General features: G+C 37.1%; 1 protein-coding gene across 3 annotated transcripts; it reads right to left on the bottom strand.

The window, feature by feature from the left end:
• Positions 1 to 199: 199 nt before the first annotated feature.
• Positions 200 to 23,537, bottom strand: IL18 (interleukin 18). 3 transcript variants are annotated; one of them, XM_029209232.1, is made up of 6 exons: positions 23,380 to 23,527; positions 8,955 to 9,041; positions 8,153 to 8,164; positions 4,245 to 4,376; positions 3,301 to 3,434; positions 200 to 715 (listed from the first exon to the last, which is right to left on the bottom strand). In XM_029209232.1, the coding sequence occupies exons 2-6, from the start codon at positions 9,031 to 9,033 to the stop codon at positions 494 to 496; spliced, it is 579 nt and encodes a 192-aa protein (XP_029065065.1). In that variant the 5' UTR covers positions 9,034 to 9,041; positions 23,380 to 23,527; the 3' UTR covers positions 200 to 493. The 3 variants fall into 3 exon arrangements, with proteins under 3 accessions (XP_029065065.1, XP_029065066.1, XP_029065064.1); XM_029209231.1 differs by having other exon boundaries at positions 471 to 715; positions 4,245 to 4,379; positions 23,380 to 23,537; XM_029209233.1 differs by lacking the exon at positions 8,153 to 8,164 and having other exon boundaries at positions 4,245 to 4,379.
• Positions 23,538 to 26,024: the final 2,487 nt, after the last annotated feature.

Below are 26,024 nucleotides of genomic sequence, written 5' to 3'. Positions count from 1 at the left end.
AGAAAGTCATATGATTTCTCACAACATCTCTGTGAAGTATATTTGGAGAGAGGTTGGAATAGTTTTTCAAACAAAAAGGCAAAGGATGAGGAAATAGATTAAGACTACATGGTGAATCACTGTTTATAGCTTGAAATCTTTAAGGATTTAATTATTTTCTTAAAAACTAGAAAATTCAAATATCAGTTTTATTCATCATTAGGACCAATAACCCAAAATATTCAAAACACTTCTATTGAATATAATCTATTTTCCCATTAACACTGCAGAATGTGTTTTCAAACTATGCATTCTTTTTACATTATACAAATATTGTATTCACCTGGATAGGAGGAAGTCCATTCAATTTCATGAAAGCTTATTATTCATTTCTCAGTAGTATTTTTTGAGATCAGTATTCATTTTATTTCATCATTATAATTGTAGGTTCGAACTCTTATAACCCTTTTGAAACACAAAAACTCAGCAAGTTCAAATTATGCAATTTTAATATCTACTTCTTGTTTTGAACAGTGAACATCACAGATTTATCTCCATTTTCATCCTTTTTTTTCAAAATGAGTTTGAAAAGGTCGTTCTCTTTTTTACAGGCTAGAAAGTATCCTTTGTACAATGAAGACTCAAACTGTATCTTATCATCATGTCCTGGAACACTTCTCTGAAAGAATATGATGTCACTTCCTTCATCATCAATATTATCAGGAGGACTCATTTCCTATAGAGGAAAAAAAATTACTTAATTTTTTTAGGTCATGACCAATATGAATATGTGCAGTTTATTTTGAAATATATTACTACACAGAACTAAAGAGGTTTATATTCTCAAGAGTTAAGAAAAAAAATCTCTGATTATAGGAATACTGATCTCCTTTCCCTCTTAATTTCTAACCTCCCATTCTTCTTGTCCACTTTGGCTTATAACACTATGGAATGCACATTCAGGTCCAGGCCTCTAGTTTTTCCCAATATACCCATCAGATGATTTCCTTCTCTCCTCTCCCATTAAGTGGAGTTCATATTTGCTTAAGATGAAGTAGAGTTCCAGCAAAGACCACAATCATTTTAGGCTAATATCAGTTCCTGTCTTCTCCAGCCATTCACAGCTAAAGACATTGATGACCTCCACCCATAGGCCTAGGGTAGCTCCAGTTTGTGAAACAACAGTGAGAGAGGCAGGAAGTGGCAGTCATCTCAGCTGCTTCCTTCAGTGGAGCCTAGAACCGAAACTGGCTATAAATAGACCCATTACTTGTTCTAGGGCTTAGTTAGCAGCTTTTGGTGCTTCCCTGCCAAGCATTCCAGTTCCATAGTAGTCCTGAGTTTCTATCCTGAAAGTAGTCTGTCTCTTGGCTGGACCTTGTCCTAGGAGGCCAGATGGTGATTCCTATATCTCAGCTGCGGAGTAGGGATTTCCTAAGAATGGGCAGATCACTTGAAACTATAATCCGGCTGGTCACCTAACTGACAGTACTGCCTGCACTTTTCCTATTTTTGCATCATGCCTACTTTCAGGATGGACTAGAAATGTGAGGACTACCTCAGGTTCTTTCCATGTTAATCCCAGAACCAGCAGAAAATTTGAACTTAATTTTGACCCTCTGAAAGCAAAGATCTTCATGATCCTAAGGACTGAGAGAGAGACCTTCAGACCCAAAATAGCATCCCAGCATCCTCCTTAGATGCCTGAAAGAACCTGGTTTTTTCCCCAAACTTCTCAATCAATTATGGAATTTATAGCCATAACTCTTGACCTTTGTCCTTTATCAATAAGTGTGAGTCTTGAATTAATGAGAGGATTAATTAGTTGTCCCATTCTATTATTTGCCAAGCACTTTTTCCATCTTCTTGACACTCTCCCCAGTCTATCAATAAGAATCTACTTATATATAGATCAGGCTTTTCCCAGTTTCTGACTCTGTCTCTGCAGCTGAATTAGTTTTCCTCTACCCCACATGGCTTCAGCTTGGCCATCTCCCTCTTTCCCTTCTGATTTTGCTGCTAAGAAACAACATGCTTAATCCTCTCCACCTTGTCTGTCCAGCTCCAGGCTTCTAGCGCCATTACAGTAACTGAGCTTCCTACCTGTCAGGTCAGGGAGCAGGGACTCCAAATTGTCACCTGAAGAGGTGGTACTCTGTTTGGAAGGGGATGGCTAAGGGATTTGTTTGGAGGCTCTATTTGTTACAGATACACTAATCTTATCTGCATTACATTTTAGAGTGGCTTTTTCCTCCCTCCCAAGTTGCCCCTTGGCATGTCTATGAAAGTCATACTCTAACTTTCAGTGGGAACTGGATGATCTTTATTGCGGTTCTTTATTGGCAAATCCCCACTCAGAAAGTCTTCAAGACACGGGATTCACCTTTGAAACACTGCCAATTTGTGAGCATACCCTGCCTGCTTTCATTGGGAGGAAAGTTTTCTGGGTCAACCCATATCTATAGTTAATGGTTGTTTATCTAATAATAATGGAAAAAATAGAGAAAAATAATGATGGAGGATAGAGAAACAAGCAGTGGTCAGAAATAATTTACACCTGGCTTTGAGATACATTATACCATTGCTTTTACAACAGATCCTATTAATTTTGTTCACTTAGATTAACATTAAAAATAACATACATCAACTGAAAGCTGAAAGTTGTAGCCTAACATAGACTTAGGCTAAGAAGTAGGAACAAAGCAATTAGGGATTGGGCTTCCCTGGTGGCGCAGTGGTTGAGAGTCCGCCTGCCGATGCAGGGGACACGGGTTCGTGTCCCAGTCCGGGAAGGTCCCACATGCTGCGGAGCGGCTAGGCCCGTGAGCCATGGCCGCAGGGCCTGTGCTCCGCAACGGGAGAGGCAACAGCAGTGAGAGGCCCGCATACCACACACAAAAAAAACAAAAAACAAAATATTAGGGATTAAAATATTATCATCATAATTTACAAAGTAGAGGGTTTACAGAAGAACGATTAACTTCATTCTGTGTAGCAGGACTTATTCTGGAAAGTCACATGCAGTTCTTAAACATGGTAATTTATATATATATTCTGTATTATTATTTATCTATAGATTGATTGTTCAGAAGACCTAGGTTATGAAACAAGTGTTGATACCCTTCCTCCCTACGGCAGGCTCAGAAAAACCATGATTTACTACAGTAGGTTAAAGAGCTTGACAGTTTTTAGTAACTGTCTATTTTAATGGTTCTCTACTTCTTGCTATTCTTATTCTAGACAAAAGGTTGGACTGGGGATATTTTGGTTTTCTAATTTTGCACATCAATATAACTAAAACAAATTAAGTCTCAGTCTTACCTTAAAGGAAAGAATTTTGTTCTTACAGGAGAGGGTACACATTTTCTTATAGTGCACAGAGATGGTTACTGCCAGGCCTCTAGTGAGGCTGTCTTTATACATACATATGATAAATATGGTCTGGGGTGCATTATCTAAAATAAACATTCACAAATGAGAACACTAGTTAGAAGAATTTTTCCAAATAAGCATTTAGGGAAATTAGCCAAAGGATAATCTTTAATAGGACCATTACCAATCCCACACTCTGAGATTCAGCCATGTAGCAGGAGACTATATACAGTGACACACATATTCTTTAAAACACATTTAAATATGTATTATAATACAAATGCAGCAACTTTTAAAGTGTTTTAGAGATATTCTGAATTCTAAAAGATTGTCTTTAGCTTTTAAACGCTAAATAGAATATTAAAGCTCTATCTGTTAAGGTAAAACTTCAGCATTTTTCAAGAGTGCATCATTCACTTTTTCAACTCTGCTTCAACTCTGTTATTTGAAATTCATTCCTTGAAAGGCACAATAAAGTTATTCATTTGCTAAGGCACTCTAAATTTCTGGTGGAAGACAGACTTATTAGAAGTGCTTGTATATTTATATTTAATTTTGACTTCTGAAAATGTTATCAGCAATTTCAGCTATAACCAGCAGGTATTAAGGATCCAACTCAATGGAGAGCATATACAGTTAATGCAACTACAGTGAAGGGATGGTGATCCAAATGTAGGCTCAAAGATCATGACCCCAGCACTATCTTTATTATATCAATTTTTCAGCCCAACTAAAAATTATGGATACCCTATAAAGTTTCTTATAAGTGAAATTACTACTACCATGACTTTTCATGTAAGCATTAGGTCTATCACAGAAAATGCAGTCAGTTAAATGGAATGGGAAGAAGTAGCTTGTCATTTCCATGTTTACAAATGTATATAAAAAAATACCTGAACAGTCAGAATCAGGCATATCCTCAAAGATGGGTTGAGTTTCCTGGTTAATGAAGAGAACTTGGTCGTTCAAATTTCGTATGACTGAGAACTTAGGTTCAAGCTTGCCAAAGTAATCTGATTCCAGGTCTTCTACAACACACATGAAATCTCATTTAAAAAATAATCCTTTTTTCTAAATTTACAAATAGACAAGCAATCATACAAATGTGCAAGTTGGCGCCATAACAAACACATCAATTGTCAATACTTCTTTTCCAGTTCCGCATTCTCTTCCATAGTCCATAGCTTCAATTTCAAGCCTTCTTCATTCTCCTCAGGATCTCTGCATCATCACCTCTGCTTTCACTTTCAGCAAATGATTTCCTGCTACTCCACTTACAAACTTAACTATGGCATCACCTGTTATTTTCTCTACCCTCTTGTCCCAAGGGACATGTGAAAAAGGTGGATCTTCTGCTACCTAAGGTTAACCCCATTTGTGCTCTGCATGTACTTTCAATTAAACCTTGATTTATCAATTATTCCCTCTCTTCCATCAACTCAGCAATTCTACTTCCTGGATTTTATCCTAAGGAAACATTAGAGAAATGTGTAAATATTTCTCTACAAGAATGCTTATGGGAACACTTTAATAATAAAAACAAACTGGAAATAACTTAAATGTCCATCAATTGGGAATTGATCAAATAAATTTTGATATGCCCTTACTATGAATTATCATGAATTTAATATAATTGTAATTATTCATTGCCATGGAAAGATGTCCATGTGTATTAAACTAGAAAAAGAAGCTTAGGTATAGTATTTTATATATATATATAACATCAAAATGATAGAAATGAATATTTTGGGTTTTTTTCGTATTTTAGTTTCTCATTTTCTTATCTTCATTGCCTGAATTATTTATAATAAACAAATTATTTTTATAATCAGAAAAACATAAGGCTTTACATTTTGAGATTTAAAACACCTCCATCAACAGAATCCCACTTTGTAGCTAGTATTGTTTCTCTCCTCCTTTTAACAGCCAAGCCTCTGGCAAGAATTGTATGTATCATTTCCTTACTTTCTATTCACTCTTCTACTCACTGCAAGCTTCTCCTCACTGGCTCCATTTCTCCATCAAATTGCTTTCACTGAGATCACCAAACTCCCTGTTGCTAAATGTAATAGATACTTTCTGGCTCTTGGTTTTCAAGGCTACAAAATTCAACAGAGTGCCTATTATCTCTGTCTTGAAATGCTCTCCTGGGATTCTGTGGCATTCTCTGTTTTTCTTCTTCCTCTTTGGTTGCTCTGTTCTTTATTAGCTTCTCTTTCTACTGAATCCTTTAAATATAGGTATTCCTCAGAGTGTAGTCCTTGGCTTTTACTTCCTCATGCTACACATTTCCTATGATTTGTCATGTTATTCTTATAGCTTCAGATGTAATTTCTATTGTATGTATGTCTCCTACATCCGTATATTCAGCCCCATATTTTCTCCTGAGTTTAGAACCACATGTCCAAGAATCTATTGGACATCTCCATTAGGATGCTCCACAGACGTCGTCATTCATCATCAGTAACTTCATCATCTATCTTCCTCTTTGCCCTGCAAACCTCTCTACCCTGCTCTTCCTCTTGCGTTTCTTATTTCACTTAATGGTACAAATTGCCTACGTGAAAAAACATAGGCATCATCTTTTCTGTCTTTCTTTCCATCCCCTTCCAAATCCATGTCCTGTTGATTCTTCCACGTTTTTCCAAAATCCATTCACAGCTCTTCAATGGCACCCCACTGTGCCTACCTTAATTCATGCCGCCATCATTTCTTACAGGGACTACAATAATAGCTTCTTAATTGGCATTCCCCTCCCCTCTTTTTTTGCCCCCACAGCAATTCTTTATACTGAAGCCAGAAGGAATTACAATTCAATTTTAATTAAAGTTAAAATTCAGAGATACAATCATGTTACCTTTGAATTTTAATGAATGACACTGCCACCCAGAATAAAGGTTATATTTTCCATATTCTCCTTGCAGTTGGTGCCATATGACTAAATTCTAGTCAATGGAGTATGAGTGGATTTGATGTTTACAACTTCTAAATAGAGCTTTTAAAAGGAGTGGGCCTGTCTTCCTCTTATTTTGAACACCTTCTTGCTAGCTGGGATGTGGACCCAGGAAGTGTAATGATGATTTTCAAGTATGTAAATGAGTTCAACAACTAGGGATGATGGAATGGAAGAAGACAGAAGAAACTTTAGATTCCAACATCATCAGGCTGCATCCAGTCATACTAATACTGAACTGCCTACTTGGATTCGTATTTGAGAGAAATATTTTCTATCTTATTCAGTTACTGTATTTTTGGATCTCTTTGTTACAGCAAACTAATCTGTATCCTAGATCATACATATTGTGCTTAATGAATCACCATTGCCCCCAAAGATAAGGTCCAAATTCCATATCTTGGAATAACAGAACCTTCTCAATCTGCACCCTATTTATCATTCTTCTCTCATCATTTTCCTACTCTTACTCTACTCCTATTCTGAATTACTCTTAATTCCTCACACCATGCTTTCTTTCATATCTTGATCTTTGCATGTGTTCTTCTCTCTGCATAGAATACCTTCTCTTGGCTAACCCCTATTTACTCTTCAATTCTGTTCCTCTTTCAAAATGCCCTCCCAGAATCTACTGGACTAAATTAGGTGCCCTTCTATGTGCTCCCATAGCATCTGTGCCTTCATAACACTTAACATACCACATTCCATTTGCCTCCCTAATGTGCCTGCTTCCCCCTATAGGAACTGTGTTTTGCTCACAATTGTATTGTAGGGCCTAACATAGTGCCAGAGATACAGATGCCAATATTTATTGAATCAAATAAATGGGAGTAGGGCAATCTTTAAGAAACATGAGGAGCTATATGACAATAACATTTCAATAAATCTGGAAAAGAAACTGGAAGGAATAGTATTTTTCAGAAGTTCCTGTTGTATATTTCCAGTCCAGTAAGGATCATCTTAAGAATGGAGAAAGTGCTTTTTAAGGAAAAGTATGAAAAACTAATGACCTTAATAATCTGGGGGTCCGTGAGAGCAGCGGTCCCCAACCTTTTTCGCACCAGGGACCGGTTTCTAGAAGACAGTTTTTCCATGGACCGGGGCCGTGGTTTGGGTGGCAGGATGGTTCGGGCGGTAATACGAGTGATGGAGAGCAGCAGGTGATGCTTCGCTCCCTCACCCTCTGCTCACCTCCTGCTGTGCGGCTGGGTTCCTAACAGGCCACGGACCGGTACTGGTACTGGTCCACGGCCCAGGGGTTGGGGACCCCTGCGTTAGAGGATCATAGGCTTTATACACGTATGATCCTCCCTGAATGCCAACAGGACAAGGAATGGGTACCTCTACTTAGGAAGACAATGACTCAACCTAATAGGTCTGTTTGCTCTACTTTCCCCCATCTCCTCTACTTCCAGAATTCTCTGAACCCTGGGAGCCTCCCAGGCTTCTTTTCAGAGCACTTCTGAGAGGGAAGGTTGAAGAAGGAAGATGTTCCTGATTTTGGACAACAATTCTCATGCTTCAACCCCTTTTCCTATGTACTCCAGAGAATCCATGACTTTCTGCTAATCTCAGGATCTATTTAACAGGCAAGGTCTATTTTGTAGATTCTAATAGCTGAGAATTTCCTAAGATGTAGAGAAGCGTATTTTATTAGAAATTCCCTTAGAGTCATCTCTATTCCAAGGCAGTGCTACTGAGTCCACATTCCTTTGAGGGAATATTAGCTTCTTAAATAGATTGGTACCAGTTTTTCAGCTGAGAATGGTGATATGGATGTGCTGGTGGGACGCTTACTCAAGTAGCTATTTATTTTTACAAAGAAAGAGAAATAAATTTATACTTTACCATCATTTTCAGCTAAAGGGGAAAAAAGAGAAACAAAATATGTTAAATTCTATATTTCTACTCAATTTCCTCTCACCCTTCTCTTTTATTACTCTTTTCTGCCCCTCTGCATTCTTTAACCCCTGTCTTACTGGTGATGGCTTTTGTTGGCCCCATAAAAATATAATATAATCATCCAAAAGGTCCCATATAATGAAGCTAATTAGACTTAGTGTGATCTCAGGTATGTTAGATATAAAACCTAAATCTAGGGTTTATAAATTGAAATTTGTAGCCAAAAAGAAATTTTATAAAATGATAGATTTTACTCTTAAATGTATTGCTTCAATGGAAAGTCACCTAAGAACTTTCTATGAAGCTTTCAAATGAAACTAAACTGCCCAAGGAAGTTTAATAATAAGAATCTGTTTTTATTTGTCAAATGTATTTACATAAAATGGTATAACTCACAGAACTCTAGATTTCAGATATGTATCTCTTACATAATTTGCCAGGTTGCTTTGGGAAATCGTATATCCAATTTTCTGGGATTTTCATGACGTGCACCTGCAGCCACCTTGTGAGTAGGCTACTACTAACTAAGTGCCAGGACATGTGGCAGGACAAGGTGCTGCGACCTTGGATATGTTATGGTTAATTTCTAGAGATCCAGTATTTTTTTTTTTCAAGAGAAGTGTGTCATTAGTGTTACAATGGAATTTGGTGACAAAAAACAAGTCACTTAATAGTTCACCTCACAACATCTTTTCTAGTTGAATACATTTATCTAAACCCTGTATTTGGCCTACGGTTTTGAACTTACCTACAAAGTAAAGTGTATTGTTAATAAATTTCATTTCCACAAAGCTGATGCAATTGTCTTCTACTGGTTCAGCAGCCATCTTTATTCCTAATGAAAGCAAAGAGTCATCTGTTAAAAGGTAGTGATTGTTCCTTTTACACAAAAGGAATCTTTTACCACTTATTGCCTTGTTCTACCTCCAATTTCAGAAATCCAGCATGCTGACGAACACTCTGGACATTTAATAAATGCCAGGAATCTTCAGTTTATAAATGTACAAGTTCAAATGTTCTTTCGCAAACCATTAGATATTCGGAATCTAGAAAGCATTTTCTCATTAAACAATGTTATAAAGGGTGGATGTGTGGTCCGTTATTGAACTGAATTATTGTTCCAGTATTTTGGTGGAAATATACATATATTATCAGAATAAATATAGGATGCCAGAAACACACCTAATCCTGTCCTTTAACTAGGGGCTGGTTCTGTCTCTGTCTTACAACCAATGGGATCCTGTGAGTGAGAGACTGCAGATTGTGACTTCATTGTCAAAGTGCTAAAGGTGAGGCAATGATAAAAAATGGTGTTTCTACCTGGGAGTGGGGGCTAGGTGGGAGGAGGCTGAAGGGCTCTGGCATCTGATGGCTCTCTTTCTCTCTGAGCAATAGCAGCTTTTGATCTGGAGTCTGGACTATACTATGCTTTTTGCACAAGTAATACATGAATACAATCTTCCTGTAAAACATCAAATAATATAGGATTTGAAAATGTTAAAAATTCTTTTGGCTCTTCTCCTTTGTGCCACCCCACCCAACCCCACTCCAGTATGGTGTATATCCTTCCAGACCTTTGTTTATGGAGCAGGAGTTCTAAATCTGGGAAATCTGTGAACTTGGATGGGGAAAAAATTACACAATTATTTTCACTAACTTCTAACTGAAATTTAACAGTTCCTTCCATTATGGTGTAGGAAACAAACCACAGTATTATTCACAGTACCTGTGACTATCATTAATAGACATACATATTTCTTACTGTATTGTAATTGTTGCAGAGATCTTGAAATATGGTTTAAACTCATTTCTACTTTGAAATATATGGAAGTTATTAGTCCCAACAGGACATCTTGTTGTTAATGTGTTAATAAAGATGCACATATATACCTTATCAAAATTTGTTAAAAATTTTTTGATAACCCTTTAATTACAAAGGGATTCCTTTCTCATTCTAAGTTTTTAATTTTATGCATATAAAAGCGTGATTCTGAGAAGGGGTCCACAGACTTCACCTGATTGTCCATGAGGGTCCATGCCACAGAAATGATTAAGAAATTCTCCTCTAGAGTTCAGAAGTCCCTTGGTTTCCTGAGGACAGTTTTATGGTTGGTGCTCCAAGGAAGGTGGTTGGGTCACAGTTGTCAATTGGTATATATGGGGGTGTTCATACGTCTATACTTAGAGGTTGAGAAATGACTCAAATTTTTTCTAGCATAGTTTGCTGAGGCCAAACATATACAGAGGAAGTAGGAAATTAATACCCAGTAGAAAACACTTAATCCAAATTAAGCTAACACAAAATAAATGCTAGTTGATGGCTATTTTTTGTTTTGTTTTACTTTTTATTATGGAAAATTTGTATACATTGTGAAATGATCACCACAATAAATCTAGTTACCATCTGTCACTGTACAGTTACAAAAATCTTTTTTTTATTGTGATGAGAACTTCTAAGACAACTTATTAGTAACTTTCAAATTTGCAATACAATATTATTGACTATAGTCTACATACTGTACTTTACATCCCATAACTTATTTATTTTATAACTTGAAGTTTGTACCTCTTGATCCCCTTTACTCATTTTGCCCACCCCCTCCCCCTCCCCTCTGTTGACCACTAATCTGTTTTCTATGAGCTTTATTTTATTTTGTTTGTTCATTTGTTTTTTTTTTAGATTCCACATATAAGTGAAATCATGTAGTATTTATCTCTCTGTCTGATTTGTTTCACTTAGCATAACGCTCTCAAGGTGTATTCACGTTGCAAGATTTCATTATTTTTATGAATGGTAGTCCATTATATATACCATATCTTCTTTATCCATTCATCCATTGATGGACACTTACGTTGTTTCCATATTTTGGCTATTGCGAATAATCCTGCAATGAACACAGGGGCGAATATATCTTTTTGAATTAGTGTTTTTTGTTTTCTTCAGATAAATAAGCAGAAGAAGAATTGCTGGATCATATGGTCGTTCTATTTTTAACTTTTTGAGGAGATTCCATACTGTTTTCCACAGTGTCTGCACAAATTTACATTTCCATCAACAGTGCACAAGAGTTCCCTTTATCCCACATCTTCACCAACACTTGTCATTTCTTGTTCTTTTGATAATAGCCATTCTGACAGATGTGAGATGATAAGTCGTTGTGGTTTTGATTTGCATTTCTCTGATGGTTAGTGATGTTGAGCATCTTTTTTATGTACATGTTGGCTATCTGTATGTCTTTTTGGGAAAAATGTCTATTCAGATCTTCTGACCATTAAAAAAGTATTTTTTTAAATTAATTAATTTATTTATTTTTGGCTGCGTTGGGTCTTCGTTGCTGCACATGGGCTTTCTCTAGTTGTGGTGAGTGGGGGCTATGGGCTTCTCATAGCAGTGGCTTCTCTTGTTGCGTAGCACGGGCTCTAGGTGCATGGGCTTCAGTAGTCGTGGCATGTGGGCTCAGTAGTTGTGGCATGTGGGCTCAGTAGTTGTGGCTCACGGGCTCTAGAGTGCAGGCTCAGTAGCTGTGGTGCATGGGCTTAGTTGCTCCGTGGCATGTGGGATCTTCTCAGACCAGGGCTCGAACCTGTGTCCCCTGCATTGGCAGGGGGATTCTTAACCACTGTGCCACCAGTGAAGCCCCTTCTGACCATTTTTAAGGTCAGGTTTTTTGTGGTTGTTGTTGTTATTGAGTTGTGTGTGTTCTTTATATATTTTGAATATTAATCCCTTATTGGATATGATTTGCAAATATCTTCTCCCATTCAGTAGGCTGCATTTTTATTTTGTTGATGGCTTCTTCATTGTGCAGAAGCTTTTTTGTTTGATATAGTCTCGTTTGTATAGTTTTGCTTTGGTTGCCATTGCCTTTGGAGTCAGAGCCAAATATATATATATATTGCTAGACTGATGTCAAGGAAATATCTGCCTATGTTTTCTTCTAGGAGTTTTATGGTTTCTGGTCTTACATTCAAGCCTTTAATCCACTTTGAGTTAATTTTTCTGTATGGTGTAAAATAGTTGGTCAGTTTCATTCTTCTACATGTGGCTGTCCAGATTTCCCAATACAATTTATTGAAGAGACTGTCTTTCCCATTGTATATTCTTGCCTCCTTTTTCATAGATTAATTGGTCATATATGTGTGGGTTTATTTCTGAGCTCTCTGTTTTGTTCCATTGATCTATGTGTTTGTTTTTGTGCTAATACCACACTGTTTTGATTAATATAGCTTTGTAATATAGTTTGAAATCAGGGCATGTAATGCCTCCAACTTTGTTCTTCTTTCTCAAGATTGCTTTGGTTATTTGGAATCTCTTGTGGTTCCATACAAATTTTAGGATTTATTGTTCTATGTCTGTGAAAAATGCCATTGAAATTTTGATAGGGATTGCATTGAATATGTATATTGCTTTGGGTAATACGGACATTTTAATCACATTAATTCTTCCAATTTGTGAGCATGGAATATATTTCTATTCATTTGTGTCTTCTTCAGCTTCTTTCATCAATGTCTTATAATTTTCAGCATACAGATCTTTCACCTCCTTGGTTAAATTTATTCCTAGATATTGTATTCTTTTTGATGCAATTGTAAATGGGATTGTTTTCTTAATTTCTCTTTCTTATACTTTGTTGTTAGTGTATAAAAATGCAACAGATGTTTGTATATTGATATTGTACTCTGTAGTTTTACTGTATTCATTTATTCTAACAGTATTTTTTTTGGAGTCATAGGGTTTTCTTTATATAAAATCATGTTTTCTGCAAATAGTGACAGTTCTACTTCTTCCTTTCCAATTTGGATGTCTTTTATTTCTTTTTCCTAATGAATTGCCCTAGCTAGGAATTCCCATACTGTGTTGAATAAAACTGGCAATAGGCGGTATTCTTGTTGTGTTCCTGATCTTAAACAAAAAGCTTTCAGCTTATTGCTGTTGACTATGATGTTAGCTGTGGGCTTGTCATATATGGCCTTTATTATGTTGAGGTACACTCTCTCTATACCCACTTTGTTGAGGGTTTTTATTATGAATGGTTGTTGAATTTTGTCAAAGACTTTTGCATTTATTGTGATGATCAGATGATTTTTATCCTTTATTTTGTTAACCTAGTGTATCACATTGACTTGTGGATGTTGAATCATCTTTGCATTCCTGGAATAAATCCCACTTGATCATGGTGTATGATCCTGCTAACGTATTGTTGAATTCAGTTTACTAATATTCTGTTGAGGACTTTTCATCTATATTCATGAGGGATGTTAGTCCGTAATTTTCTTTTTTTGTGGTTTCCTTGTCTGATTTTGGTATCAAGGTAATGCTAGCCTTGTAAAATGAGTTTGGGAGCATTCACTTCTCTTCAGTTTTTTGGAAGAGTTTGAAAAGGATTGGTATTAATCTTCTTTGAATGTTTGGTAGAATTCATTAGTGAAGACTTCTGTCCTGGACATTTTTTGTTGGAAGTTTTTTGATAACTGATTCAATTCAGTCTTGGAAGACTGTGTGTTTCCAGAAATTATCCATTTCTTTTAGGTTGCCTGATTAGTTGCTGTATAATTGTTTATAGTAGTTTTTTATGATACTTTGTATTTCTTTGTATCAGTTGTAATTTCTCCTCCTTCATTTCTGATCTTTTTTGTTTGAGCTCTTTGTCTTTTCCTCTTGTCTACTTAAAGGTTTGTCAATTTTGTTTATCTTTTCAAAGAACCAGATCCTAGTTTCCTTGATCTTTTCTATTGTCATTTTAGTTTGTATTTCATTTGTTTCTGCTCTGATTTTTATTATTTCCTTCCTTTTACTGACTTTGGGCTTAATTTGTTCTTTTTTAATTTCCTTTAGGTATAAAGTTAGATTGTTTACTTGAGATTTTTCTTGTTCCTTGAGGTAGGCCTGTATCACTATAAACTTCCCTCTTAGAACTGCTTTTGTGCATCCCACAAGTTTTGGCATGTTAATTTTCCATTTTCACTTGTCTCAAGATAATTTTTTCATTTCTCTTTTGATTTGTTCATTGACCCATTGGTTGTTCAGTAGAATGTTGTTTAATCTCCACATATTTGTGATCTTTCCAGTTTTCTTAATAATTAATTTCTAGTTTCAAACCATTGTAGTGAGAAAAGATGCTTGATATGATTTTCATTTTAAATTTATGAGACTTGTTTTGTGGCCTAACATATTGTCTGTCTTGAAGAATGTTCCACATGAACTTCAGTGCACTTGAGAAGAATGTGTATTCTGCTGTTTTTGGCTGGAATGTTCTGTATATATCTATTAAGTCTATTGGACTAATGTGTCATTTAAAGCTGATGTTTCCTTATTGATTTTCTGTGTGGATGACCTATCCATTGATGTAAGTGAGATATTAAAATCCCCTACTCTTACTGTTTTACTGTTAATTTCTCTCTTTAAGACCATTGATATATGATTTATATATTTAGGCGCTCCTATTTTGGGTGCATAGATCTTTATAAATGTTATATCTTCTTGCCTGGTTGACCACTTTATCACTGTGTAATGATCATCCTTGTCTTTTATTACAGTCTTTGTTTTAAAGTCTATTTTGTCTGATACAGATATAGCTACTCCAGCTTTCTTTTGGTTTCCATTTTCATGAAATATCTTTTTCCATCCCTTCACTTTTAATCTGTATGTGTACTTACATCTGAAATGAGCCTCTTGTAGGCAGCATATAGATGGCTCTTATATTTTTATCCATTCAGCCACTCTCTGTCTTTGATTGGAGAATTTAGTTCCTTTACATTTAAAGTAATTATTGATAGGTATGTACTTGTTGCCATTTTGTTAATAGTTTTCATTTCTCTTTATCATTCCTCTTTGTTTCTTCTTTTCTTTCTTCCCTTATTGTTTGATTACTTTCTATAGTGTTATGCTTAGATTCCTTTCTCATTTTTTTGGTATGTATCTACTATAGGTTTTTGCTTGGTGGTTACCATGAGGGTCACATGTAACAGTTTATATATAAAAGAGTATATCTTAAGTTGATAAGAAGTCAAGACTGAATGCATTATAAAACTACATTTTTACTTCCTCCCCAAACATTTTATGTTTTGATGTCATATTTTACATCTTTTTACTTTCTGTATCCCTTAACTAGTTATTGTGTAGTTATTTTTTATTACTTTTGTCTTTTAATCTTTATACTAATGTTATTAATCAACTACCTTTATTATATATTTACCTTTATCAGTGAGATTTTTACTTTCATATGTTTCTTGTTCCTAATTAGTGCACTTTCTTTTCAGCTTAAAAAAGTCCCTTTAACATTTCTTGTAAGGCTGGTTTAGTGGGGATGACCTCCTTTAGCTTTTGTTTGTTTGCAAAGCACTTTATCTTTTTTCCAGTTCTGAATGATAGCCTTTCCAGGTAGAGTATTCTTGGTTGGAAGTTTCTTTCTTTCAGCACTTTGAATATATCATGCCACTCTTTTCTGGCCTGCAAAGATTCTGCTGAGAAATCTGTTGATACTCTTATGGGGCTTCTTTGGATATCACAAATTGCTTTTCTCTTGCTGCTTTCAAGATTCTCTCTTTAATTTTTGATATTTTAATTATAATGTGTCTTGGTGTCTTTCGATTCATCTTTTTTTGGAACTCCCTGGACTTCCCGGATCTGGATGTCTGATTCATTCCCCAGGTTAGGGAAGTTTTCAGCTATTACTTCTTCAAGCAAGTTTTCTGTCCCCTTTTCTCTCTTCTCCTTCTGGGAACCCAGTAATGTGCATGCAATTCTGCTTGATGTTTGTTCCATTGGTCCCTTAAGCTATCTTCACTTTTTAAAATTTGTTTTTCTTTTTGCTGTGTTTGGGTGAGTTCCACTGCCTTGTATTCCAGATCATTGATTCTTTCTTTGCTTCATCTAGTCTGCTGTTGAACCCCTCTAGTGTATGTTTCAGTTCAGTTGTTGTATTCTTCAGCTCTGTGACTTCTGTTTGGTACTTTCTTATTTATCCTATCTCTTTGTTGAAGTTCTTACTGTGTTCATCCATTCTTCTCCTGAGTTCAATGAGCATCTTTATGACCATTACTTTAAAATCTTTATCAGGTAAATTAGTTATCTCCTTTTCATTAAGATTTTCTTCTGGAGTTTTATCTTATTAATTCCGTTGGAACATAATCTTCTCATTCCTCATTTTCCTTGACTCTCTGTGTTTGTTTTTATATATTAGGCAAAACAGCTATCTCTCCTAGTCTGGAAGGAATGGCCTTGTATAGAGATGAACCTTACTGTTTAACCTTGCCTTAGTTCTTGGTTGTCACTCAACCTTTGTGATTGTCTATGCAGCCTGATTTATTCTTGATAGGTCCCAAGTGCTGAGGGTGTGCCAAGGCCTGTGAGTATTCCAGAGGGGGAGACGTCAGTCAGCAACTAGTTTCAGGCTGATTAGAAGCCAGACCTTCAGGCAGCAGCTTTTAAGATATGCAAATATATATATATTGCCCTGTGGGACTGCAATTGTAAACTCTGCTAGCCTCCAGACCTGGCCATCTGAAGGTGTCTCTTTGACTACAGTTGCAAAAATCGGGGCTCCAGTAGAGTGTGTGAGCTCTTTTCTGGTAGGTGCTGGTGAACTGTAGCAAAGGCGAAAGAGAGTGCAGAGATGGTTCCCCCAGCCTGTGTTCCTTGAGAGCACTTCTATAGCCTCTAGATGAATGGTAAACCTGAAGTGTGCCCTTCAGGCTGAAGCCCCAGGACAAGTCATCAGTCCTTTTTCACAGGGAGACTGGAGGTACAGTCTGCTGTCTGTGCAGTACCCTGAGGGTGGTAGCCTTCAGAGAACTCCCTGATTGTTTCAGATTCATGGGACCCAGAAATGCAATCCCTCCAGCCACCAGAGCTAGGGGCTGGAGGAGCATCCCTCATGTGGGCTGTGCACACATGCCTCACCTTGGCAGGGCCACAAGAGCAGTGTGGGGGTGTGGTGTACCCAGTGGTGTTAGCAGGTTAAAGGTAGAGTGTAAAGATAGCACCCACCAGTGCCAGTTGCTAGCCAGATAGAGGGAAAATGCAAAAATAGCGTCTGCCAGTGCCTCCATCCAGGTGGAAAGAGTCCCAAAACGCTCCTGCATCTCCCTCAGATGCTTTAAGATTAGCAAATGAATCTCCTTCACATATGGTCTGGGTGCTTTTCAGACTGCTACTTTTGTGATGGGTCCTGTGGTGAGTAAGTCAGCACACAAGCCCTTTAAGAGTGGAATCTCTGTTTCCTACAGCCTTTTGGTTCTCCTGGATGTAAACTCTATTGATTTTCAAAGCCAGATGTATTGGGGGCTCATCTCTTTGGTGCAGTTCCTAAGTTTCCTGATGTGGGGCACTGACCTCTCGCTCCTCAGGTAGTAGCTCTGTTTTGTGATATCAATCCTGATTGTGGGTTGCTGCACCATAGGTATGTTTTTTGGTGAGACCATGTCTCTCCCTCTCCTACCCATCTAGATGTGGCTTTTTTTTTTTTTTTTTTTGTGGAGGAGATTTCAGCTAGTTTTTAGGTCTTTTTCAGAGGGAATGATCCATATGTAGCTGTAGATCGGCTGTCTGTGGCAGAAGGTGAGTTCCAGATCTTCTGAGGGCACCATCTTGAACCAACTCTCTATTTGGTGGCTATTTAACAGTTTTATCTATATTCAGTTCATATATAATATATAAGCATATATATGTATATATATATATACACACACATCTGTATGGTTTTTAATTTATTTTAAATTTTTTTTATATTTTAATTTAAACAATATCTATAGAGAACCCTGTGGAGAGAACCACAGGCTTCTCTATAGATATTGTTTAAATAAAAAGCAAAAGAGAGAAAGAATGAGCTTTTGGAATACCTAAGTGCCTTGACGAAAGGGCATCATGGCAGGGGTGGGGGTGGGGATATTGAAAATAAATGGCTAAGATTCCCAAAGAAAAATTATACCTTCTTGACAATTTCATCAAAATCTGGCCTCAAATATTTTAACATGGTTTGTTAGCACATTCTTTATTATTTTATTATTTTTCCCCTGCTAGAATGTAACTTCCATAAGAGAAAGAACCTCTGTTACATTCAGTTTTGTATTCCAAGTACCTAGAATGGTGCTTGGTACATAGCAGACATCTGATAAATGTTTGCTGAATGAATGAATAAATGAAAAAATATCTAAAACTATAATAGTAATAAATGTTAAAATATAATACCACAATAAGCTGTTATGTCTCAAGAACTCCTGAGATATTTAAAGAATAGCTGAGCTTACATTATACTGACATGAAAGCAGCTATTTCTACCAGGTATACAAGACACTTCCATGTGGCAATATTGTCAACAGTTCACAACTCACTTGGCCTATCAGCTTTGAAATTGTCATTCTAGATAAACTATTTCATTTGGAGCTCACATATTTCATTCTGCCTATAAAGTGAGACTATTATTTTTATATTAAATTAGTTTGATTCTGCCTAGTTCAATTCAGATAAAATGTAACTTGCAGTGTAGTTGTTTGCCAAAAGCTTGTAAAGGAGAGTCAGATTATAAAGTCCTTGTTTAAGTAGGCTGAAGAGTTTGAACTTTTTTTCTGAAAGTACTGACTTACTTTCAGTAGGAGAAAGACATGGTCAAATTTATGTTTCAAAAACCTCACTCTGGCAGCAGTGTAGAGAACGGATTTGATGGGATAAAGTTGGACAGAGGCCAGAAAACAACCGCAGAAGCAATTTTAACAGTTAAGAGTTCATGAGGCTACAAACTAAGGCAGTGGCTGTGGGGATGATTCAAGAGAGCTTAAACAGCAGGATTTTTTGGCTGATTGGTTGTGGGTCAAATGGAAGAAGGGGGAACTGAGGATGACTTCAAAGTTTCTGGCTTGGGCAATTTGTTGAGTGGTTACCTCATTAAGAAAACAGAGGATGAAAGACAGGTTGAGTGGAAAATAATTCAGTTTTGCAAATCTAAGAGATATCACAGAAGTCAAAAAACAAAGGAGGGCTTCCCTGGTAGCGCAGTGGTTGAGAGTCCGCCTGCCGATGCAGGGGACGCGGATTATTGCCCTGGTCTGGGAAGATCCCACGTGCCCCGTGGAGCGGCTAGGCCCGTGAGCCATGGCCGCTGAGCCTGCGCGTCCGGAGCCTGTGCTCCGCAACGGGAGAGGCCATGGCGTTGAGAGGCCCGCGTACCGCAAAAACAAAAACAAACAAAAAAAAACCCAAAGGAGCTTCAAGAAGGAGCTGCTTGGAGTCTGAAGCTGCAGTCCATAATTTAGATACAAGCTTAAACTTGTTCATTGAATTTGGCAATTATGAAGTTTTGGTATCAGTAGAACAGTTCAGGGAAAGTAGAGGAACGGAAGGCAGGTGGACAAAGATCTAGGACAGAGTGGGATGAAAATGAAAAGTAAAGACAGTGAATACAAACTATTCTTTCAGTAAGTTTAGCTATAAAGAGAGAGGGTGGCGGTTACTGGGGGATATATAACTTGCAAATTTCAATTTCTGGCTCCAGATCCACAGTTCCAACTGTAAGATATACTAATGAATTACTTTCTAAAGTATGTCTAAATAACCTGTCCCAAACTGAAGCCTGGGAGTCCTTCTCAACTCTTTTGTCTAACCTTCTCCTGTCTCAGAAACTGTAGATTATAACTCAGAAATGTGTCTAGAATTTGGTATCTCCTCTCCATCTCCACCAGCACTATTTTGAATCTAGCCCTTGTCATTTCTGGTATTTTCTATTTAATATTCCTCTACTTGGTTTTCTTGCTTTCAGATTCTCACTCACTCCATGCTGTACTCATTTATTTCCCCTGCCAGGCCAGAACTTCCCCTCCCTTTTTTTGCCTACCAAACCCTTCTTCACCCTTTATCATTTAAGTCACAGCTCAAACATCTCCTCTAGGAAAACTTCCCTGACTCCTCCATTCCTAGCTAATCATTCTCTCCTCAGTGCCCACATCCCCCTCCCCACGTTCATGCTTCTAAAATACCTCTTATTACCCTTAATTAAGATTAAAGATAGGTGTGCCGACTTCCACCTGAGTTTCTCTAAGACAATGAGCTGTCTTGTTTTTTCAATCTTTAACACCTGGAAAGAGCTTATACCGAGTAGGAGCTCAATAAATGTTAAATAAATGTTTGCTATGATAAGCCTTGTCACCATGACAACAGTGTGTAAAGGGAATGGCAGAAATTTTTTTCTGTCTTAAAACTTAAACTCCATCTGAAAGCCAGTGAGAAAGGGAAAGAATATGAAGGAAGTCTGAAAACAGATTTTAAAAAATAGAATAATTTCTCTAATATTCTTCCTCTTCTTTCTTTTCCTAGTAGTTTCTTTACTTTCTCTTTTATTTCATGTGAGTGTTTATTTTGAATTCTTTATTTTCTTAGCACTTTTTGTTGGATCTCAATACATCTATGGTTACAAGTATTGTGTTCCTCTTCCTCTCCTCCCCCCTAATTTTCCTCTTCCATGTTCCTTTGCTTTCTTAACTCTAATCTGTGAAAATTATAGTTCCCATTGGATAAAAATGTTTTGAAAATTTCATCTAAGATTCTGAGATTATTGACTTGAAAGAAAAAAGAGTTATAAACCACCCCAGACAGATCCTCTCAGGAGTAAGCAGTGATAATTGATTCTTTGCAACAACAAAGTTTCAGTTATACAAGCCTTGGAAACTAGCCAGAGGCTAGTGAACAGTAGAAAATCATGATGGAGATTAAACCACATGTGTTCCAGTCTTTTCTGGGGCAAGTCATTTAACCCTGAGGGTCTCAGTTTCCTCATTTAGACAAGAGAGAGCTGCATGGTCAATATTAAAGTTTTTCTCCAGCTCCAGCATTCTGTAATTCTAGATTCTAGTTAAGGCTGCAAAGAGAGAACTATTTATATGTGGCAAATGCCCTAGTAGCCACTTCCTCATAATTCTAAAACAACACATATTGATGGAATATTTAGTATATAACCAGCTTTGCTAAGCCACTGGGAGTTTAAAAGCATACTATTAGATTAAAAGTAAAAATGTCTTGAACTTGAAAAGCAATAATGATTATGTTTATCTTTGCTCTGGAATTCTCATTCTGTGGAATAGGTATGGGATGAAATGAGGGAGCATGTTACCTAATTAATTCACTAAAATCAGGCAGGTAATCATCTCTACAGCAACAAGATCAAAATCTAAATTTTCAGTTCTGTAAGTCATTTCGTCCTTCAAAACTTTGCCATCCTACGAAGGTAAGTATGTGGGCGTGGTACAGGTGGGGGTGGAAGAAGACTCAGGTAAAAATTTAGGTAAATAGTTAAAGATAAAAGGTGTATATAGGGCTTCCCTGATGGCGCAGTGGTTGAGGGTCCGCCTGCTGATGCAGGGGACACGGGTTTGTGCCCGGGTCTGCGAGGATCCCGTGCCGCGGAGCGGCTGGGCCCGTGAGCCGTGGCTGCTGAGCCTGTGCGTCCGGAGCCTGTGCTCCGCGGCGGGAGAGGCCACAACGGTGAGAGGCCCGCGTACCGCAAAAAAAAAAAAAAAGGTGTATATAATCAACTGCTAAATACAGACTCAAAGCAAGAAGCCAAAATAGAACTGCTGGAATGGCCTTGTGGGAAAAGGAGAATTCAATTTAATCCTGATTGCTTGACTGAATAGATGGAGGAGAACATGGAAGAGCATTTATGTGATAATTAACACAAAATTATGGTGGGGGGTGGACTGAAAGGAGCTTTGGAGCTTTTTTTTTTTTTTTTTTTTTTTTTGGGGTACCGGGGCCTCTCACTGTTGTGGCCTCTCCCGTTGCGGAGCACAGGCTCCGGACGCGCAGGCTCAGCGGCCATGGCTCACGGGCCTAGCCGCTCCGTGGCATGTGGGATCCTCCCGGACGGGGGCACGAAGCCGTGTCCCCTGCATCGGCAGGCAGACTCTCAACCACTGCGCCAGCAGGGAAGCCCTGGAGCTATTTTTTTGCTGTAGTGGAACAATTCTGCTGTCTTGCAGTAAACACAAGGTAGGGTGGGGTTAGAATATGGAGGGCTTGGGAACTCACATAGAAGTGTTTGTATTTAATCTCACAGGCAATAGGAAAGCAGATTACTGAGCTGGCAAGGGTATTATGAAAAAGATTAGAGACAGGCTATGAAACGATAAGAATTCATGTAAGAATTCATAATATTCATGTAGGGATATTACGGACAAGCCAGATTTAAAAAGATATTTTGAAGAAAGATTTAATAGAACTTGAAATAGCTAGATATAGGCAAAAAGAAGAGTTTAAGAGTGTCCTAATTTTTGTTATTTATACTTTCAAATGGAGATATTTACTCAGCCCTTTCTTCATGTGAAATAAAATTCTCCTGGGGAATGCTATAATATTGTCCAACGTAGGCCAGCCTAAGGGCGCTGATGCAGATTCCATCAAGATTACCAACCTTTTGCAATTTTTTTGTTTGCTTTTAAAATAGTTGATTCAGAGTTGAGACTCCCTTTAAATAGAAGCTTATTTATTTTAACACTCTAAAGCAGTGATTCTCAGGGGTTTACGAGGTCAAAGCGATTTTCATAATAATTCTAAGATGTAATTTGTCATTTTCACTCTCATTTTCTCATGAGTGTACAATAAAGTTTACCAGGGGCTATATTTTAGTGATATTGCATAAACTGAATGCAGAAGCAGGTGAAAATGCAGCTATCTTCTACTAAGCCAGATATTACAGTGATTTGTAAAAATAAAAACAATGTCACTCTTCATAGTAGTTTTTTTTGAATATATAGTTATCCGTAATTTAAAATGTTATTTATGCTAACATGTTATGTGCTTATTGTTATCTTAAAATAAATTAATAGGTCACTATTTTTTTTTACATTTCTCAGCTTTAATTTCTAATACAGTAAATGACAGTACTACAGTAAAAAACCTAGAGAAACAAAAATTCTTCAGGATCCTCAATAATTTTTAGGAGTATAAAGAGGTCACGAGACCAAAAAGTTTGAGAACATTTCCTCTGAAGTGATACTCTCCAAGGTTGGCTAAAAGAGAGAAAAAGATCTTCCTCTGAATATGCTATGTTCCTTATGTTGTTACTGACTAGTTGCCCATCATAGTGATGTCAGAGAAGTTACCTCTCAATCGCTTTTCTAGCTTATTTATTTACCTCGAATTGCCATGCCTGGGTTTCTGAATAACGAGTAATGATATTTCTTACCTGTGCTCAATAATTTCCTAGGAGAGGACGTTATCTGAAAGGTTTGTCCCTTTCTTTTCCCGATAGAAGGCAGCCCTTCAGCAGCCAAAGCAGACAGCCAGGAATGTGGAAAGCTTTGGATAGCAGAACTCCCCGCTGCTTCTCCGGATCCAACAGCCGTCTGGAGGGGGAAGGTGCCTAGCCCTTTGGAGAAAGGAGGAAGAAGGTGGAGGGAGGAGACTGTTCTGGCACGCCTCAGACCCGCCTTAAACGTGGGCTCTTTCCTAGGGCAATGGAACCTGAAATACAGTGTCAGAGAATACGGGAATTTCTTTTAATGTAAAATCACAGTTTTAATGAAATCATTTCTTCTGTTGCAGTTCTGGCCCTTCAAAGCTTGTACCTCTTTCCGAAATACATCCAAGCACTTAAAAAAAAAAGCACCTGCTTGGTCAATTAGAAGCATCTTTTCTCGAATTAATCTTTCTCTTTTGAAACTTTCTACTCAGACTTCAGCACATTTTTTTTTCTCATCTACCACTGCTGAATAATCAGCCCTACAAGATAATTCCTATAATGTAATCACACCACTTAAAATGAAACTTTTAAAGAACAGAGTGTTACTATCACAGCTTTGAAAGTAACTAGCAGAAACAAAGTTTCTTAGACAATTTTCTCTTGAACATGTGCTAAATTGTATTACCTTGCTAGCAAGGGAATTAACAAGGTGATTTTTGTTTGTTTTTGCTTTTTTGCCAATACAGAGACTGTATGGAAACAGGGGTTCTAGAGTTAGGAAACAAAATGCTTATATAAGCAGCTAGTTGAGGTGTTTTTGTTGTCGTTGTTTATTTGCTTGTTTTTGTTTTCAACAAGATAGAGTTTTCATTTCATAAGGTCATAAAACATCATGTCCACAGCAGTGATTACAAAGGAAGTCTAAGATAGGATGGCTGAAGGTGCTTGGTGCAGTGACTATAAGAAAAAAAAAAAAAGCACATTTAAGAAGCGCAGCAACTAGAAAAAGCCCGTGCACGGCAATGAAAACCCAACGCAGCCAAAGATAAATAAATAGATAGATAGATAAATAAATAAATAAATTTATATATATAAAAAAAGTGTATGATAAGACTATACACGATTGAAACTGAAATAAGTTTTTATCCTCTGTGTTGTCCAATCGGGCCAATTAACACAAAAGCATTAAGTAAACTGTGATTTAAATAAGTAGAACACTAAGCAAGTTCATTTTAAATGGTCCATTGCCAATTATTTCTCTCCAGCTATAAAGATATACAATGCATAATTCACCCATTTCTTACTTTTGGGACAAACATTTTTTCCTTTGACATAGAGCAACCCAAATGTCTCTATGTCCTACCTACTTCACAGGGTTGTTTGCGAAGATTAAATGAGATGATGACAGCTCTTTGAATATTTTATTTTTTTTGTGAGATCCTAAATAAGAGCATATATATTTTTTTAACATCTTTATTGGAGTATAATTGCTTTATAATAGTGTGCTAGTTTCTGCTGTATAACAGAGTGAATCAGCTATACATATATCCCCATATCTCCTCCCTCTTGCGTCTCCCTCCCACCCTCCCTATCCCACCCTCCCTATCCCACCCTCCCTATCCCACCCTCCCTATCCCACCCCTCTAGGTGGTCACAAAGCACCGAGCTGATCTCCCTGTGCTATGCGGTTGCTTCCCACTAGCTATCGATTTTACGTTTGGTAGTGTATATATGTCCATGCCACTCTCTCACTTTGTCCCAGTTCACCCTTCCCCCTCCCCGTGTCCTCATTCTTTGAATATTCTAAAGCACCAGACAACTATAACCCTGTGTGCCCTCTCACTTATTCTCACTTATGTAGCTTATACAGTGGAGAAAAGATTTAAAAAATAAAATGTCTGTGCTGTTCTCTTAATCTGATGTAAACATTTATGTATTAGGTGGAATCATTTTTTCCTGGAAATATTTTAACAACTAGATAACAACCTGTTTAGATATCACACAATGTGAAGGCTGGGAGAGGAATTAGGTCAATATTTCTCAGACTTTTGGATTTGATGGACCATTAAGAATAATAACAACAACAATGACAATAATGAAGAAGAGATAAACACTGAGTGGATAACTTTACATTTTACCAAGTAAGGACATTAAAAATCTAAAAAATTTTATATTTTTTGTTTCTTGAGAGGACACGTTAACATCAAAAAATTTATGACATAGTAACAGAATAAAAGAATCTTTTAAAGTGAGTGCATTAACTTTAGGAAAAACTCATTACTTTTCCCTTCATTTTATCACAAATAGGGAACATTTCAATACAGATTGCTATCAGTCCTCAGATAGTGATTAGAATCCTTTAAAGACTATCAATAACTGCACCATAACCACTAGTCTATCTTTATTAAATGACTTACATTTCACAATAATGCCAACTCAAGTTAAACCAAGTACTTTTTTCCTAGGAGCTTACTTGAAACAATTGGCTTTTCCACAAACCAATAAATAAACATATGCACACAATACTTACATCTTGACAACTAACAGTTAAATAAGCCAAAGGGAAAAAAACAATAATATGTATGTGTTAAACATAATTTGCTAAGGTGCAAGATTGTGGACCTGGAATTTATGGGAAGTGTTACTGA

The sequence above is a fragment of the Monodon monoceros genome, unplaced genomic scaffold (assembly GCF_005190385.1).
Source record: "Monodon monoceros isolate NGI ecotype Baffin Bay Population unplaced genomic scaffold, NGI_Narwhal_1 Super_Scaffold_7, whole genome shotgun sequence".
Lineage (NCBI taxonomy): Eukaryota > Metazoa > Chordata > Mammalia > Artiodactyla > Monodontidae > Monodon > Monodon monoceros.
The sequence above is the reverse complement of the archived record's forward strand: the minus strand, read 5'-3'. Positions and strand labels throughout refer to the sequence as shown.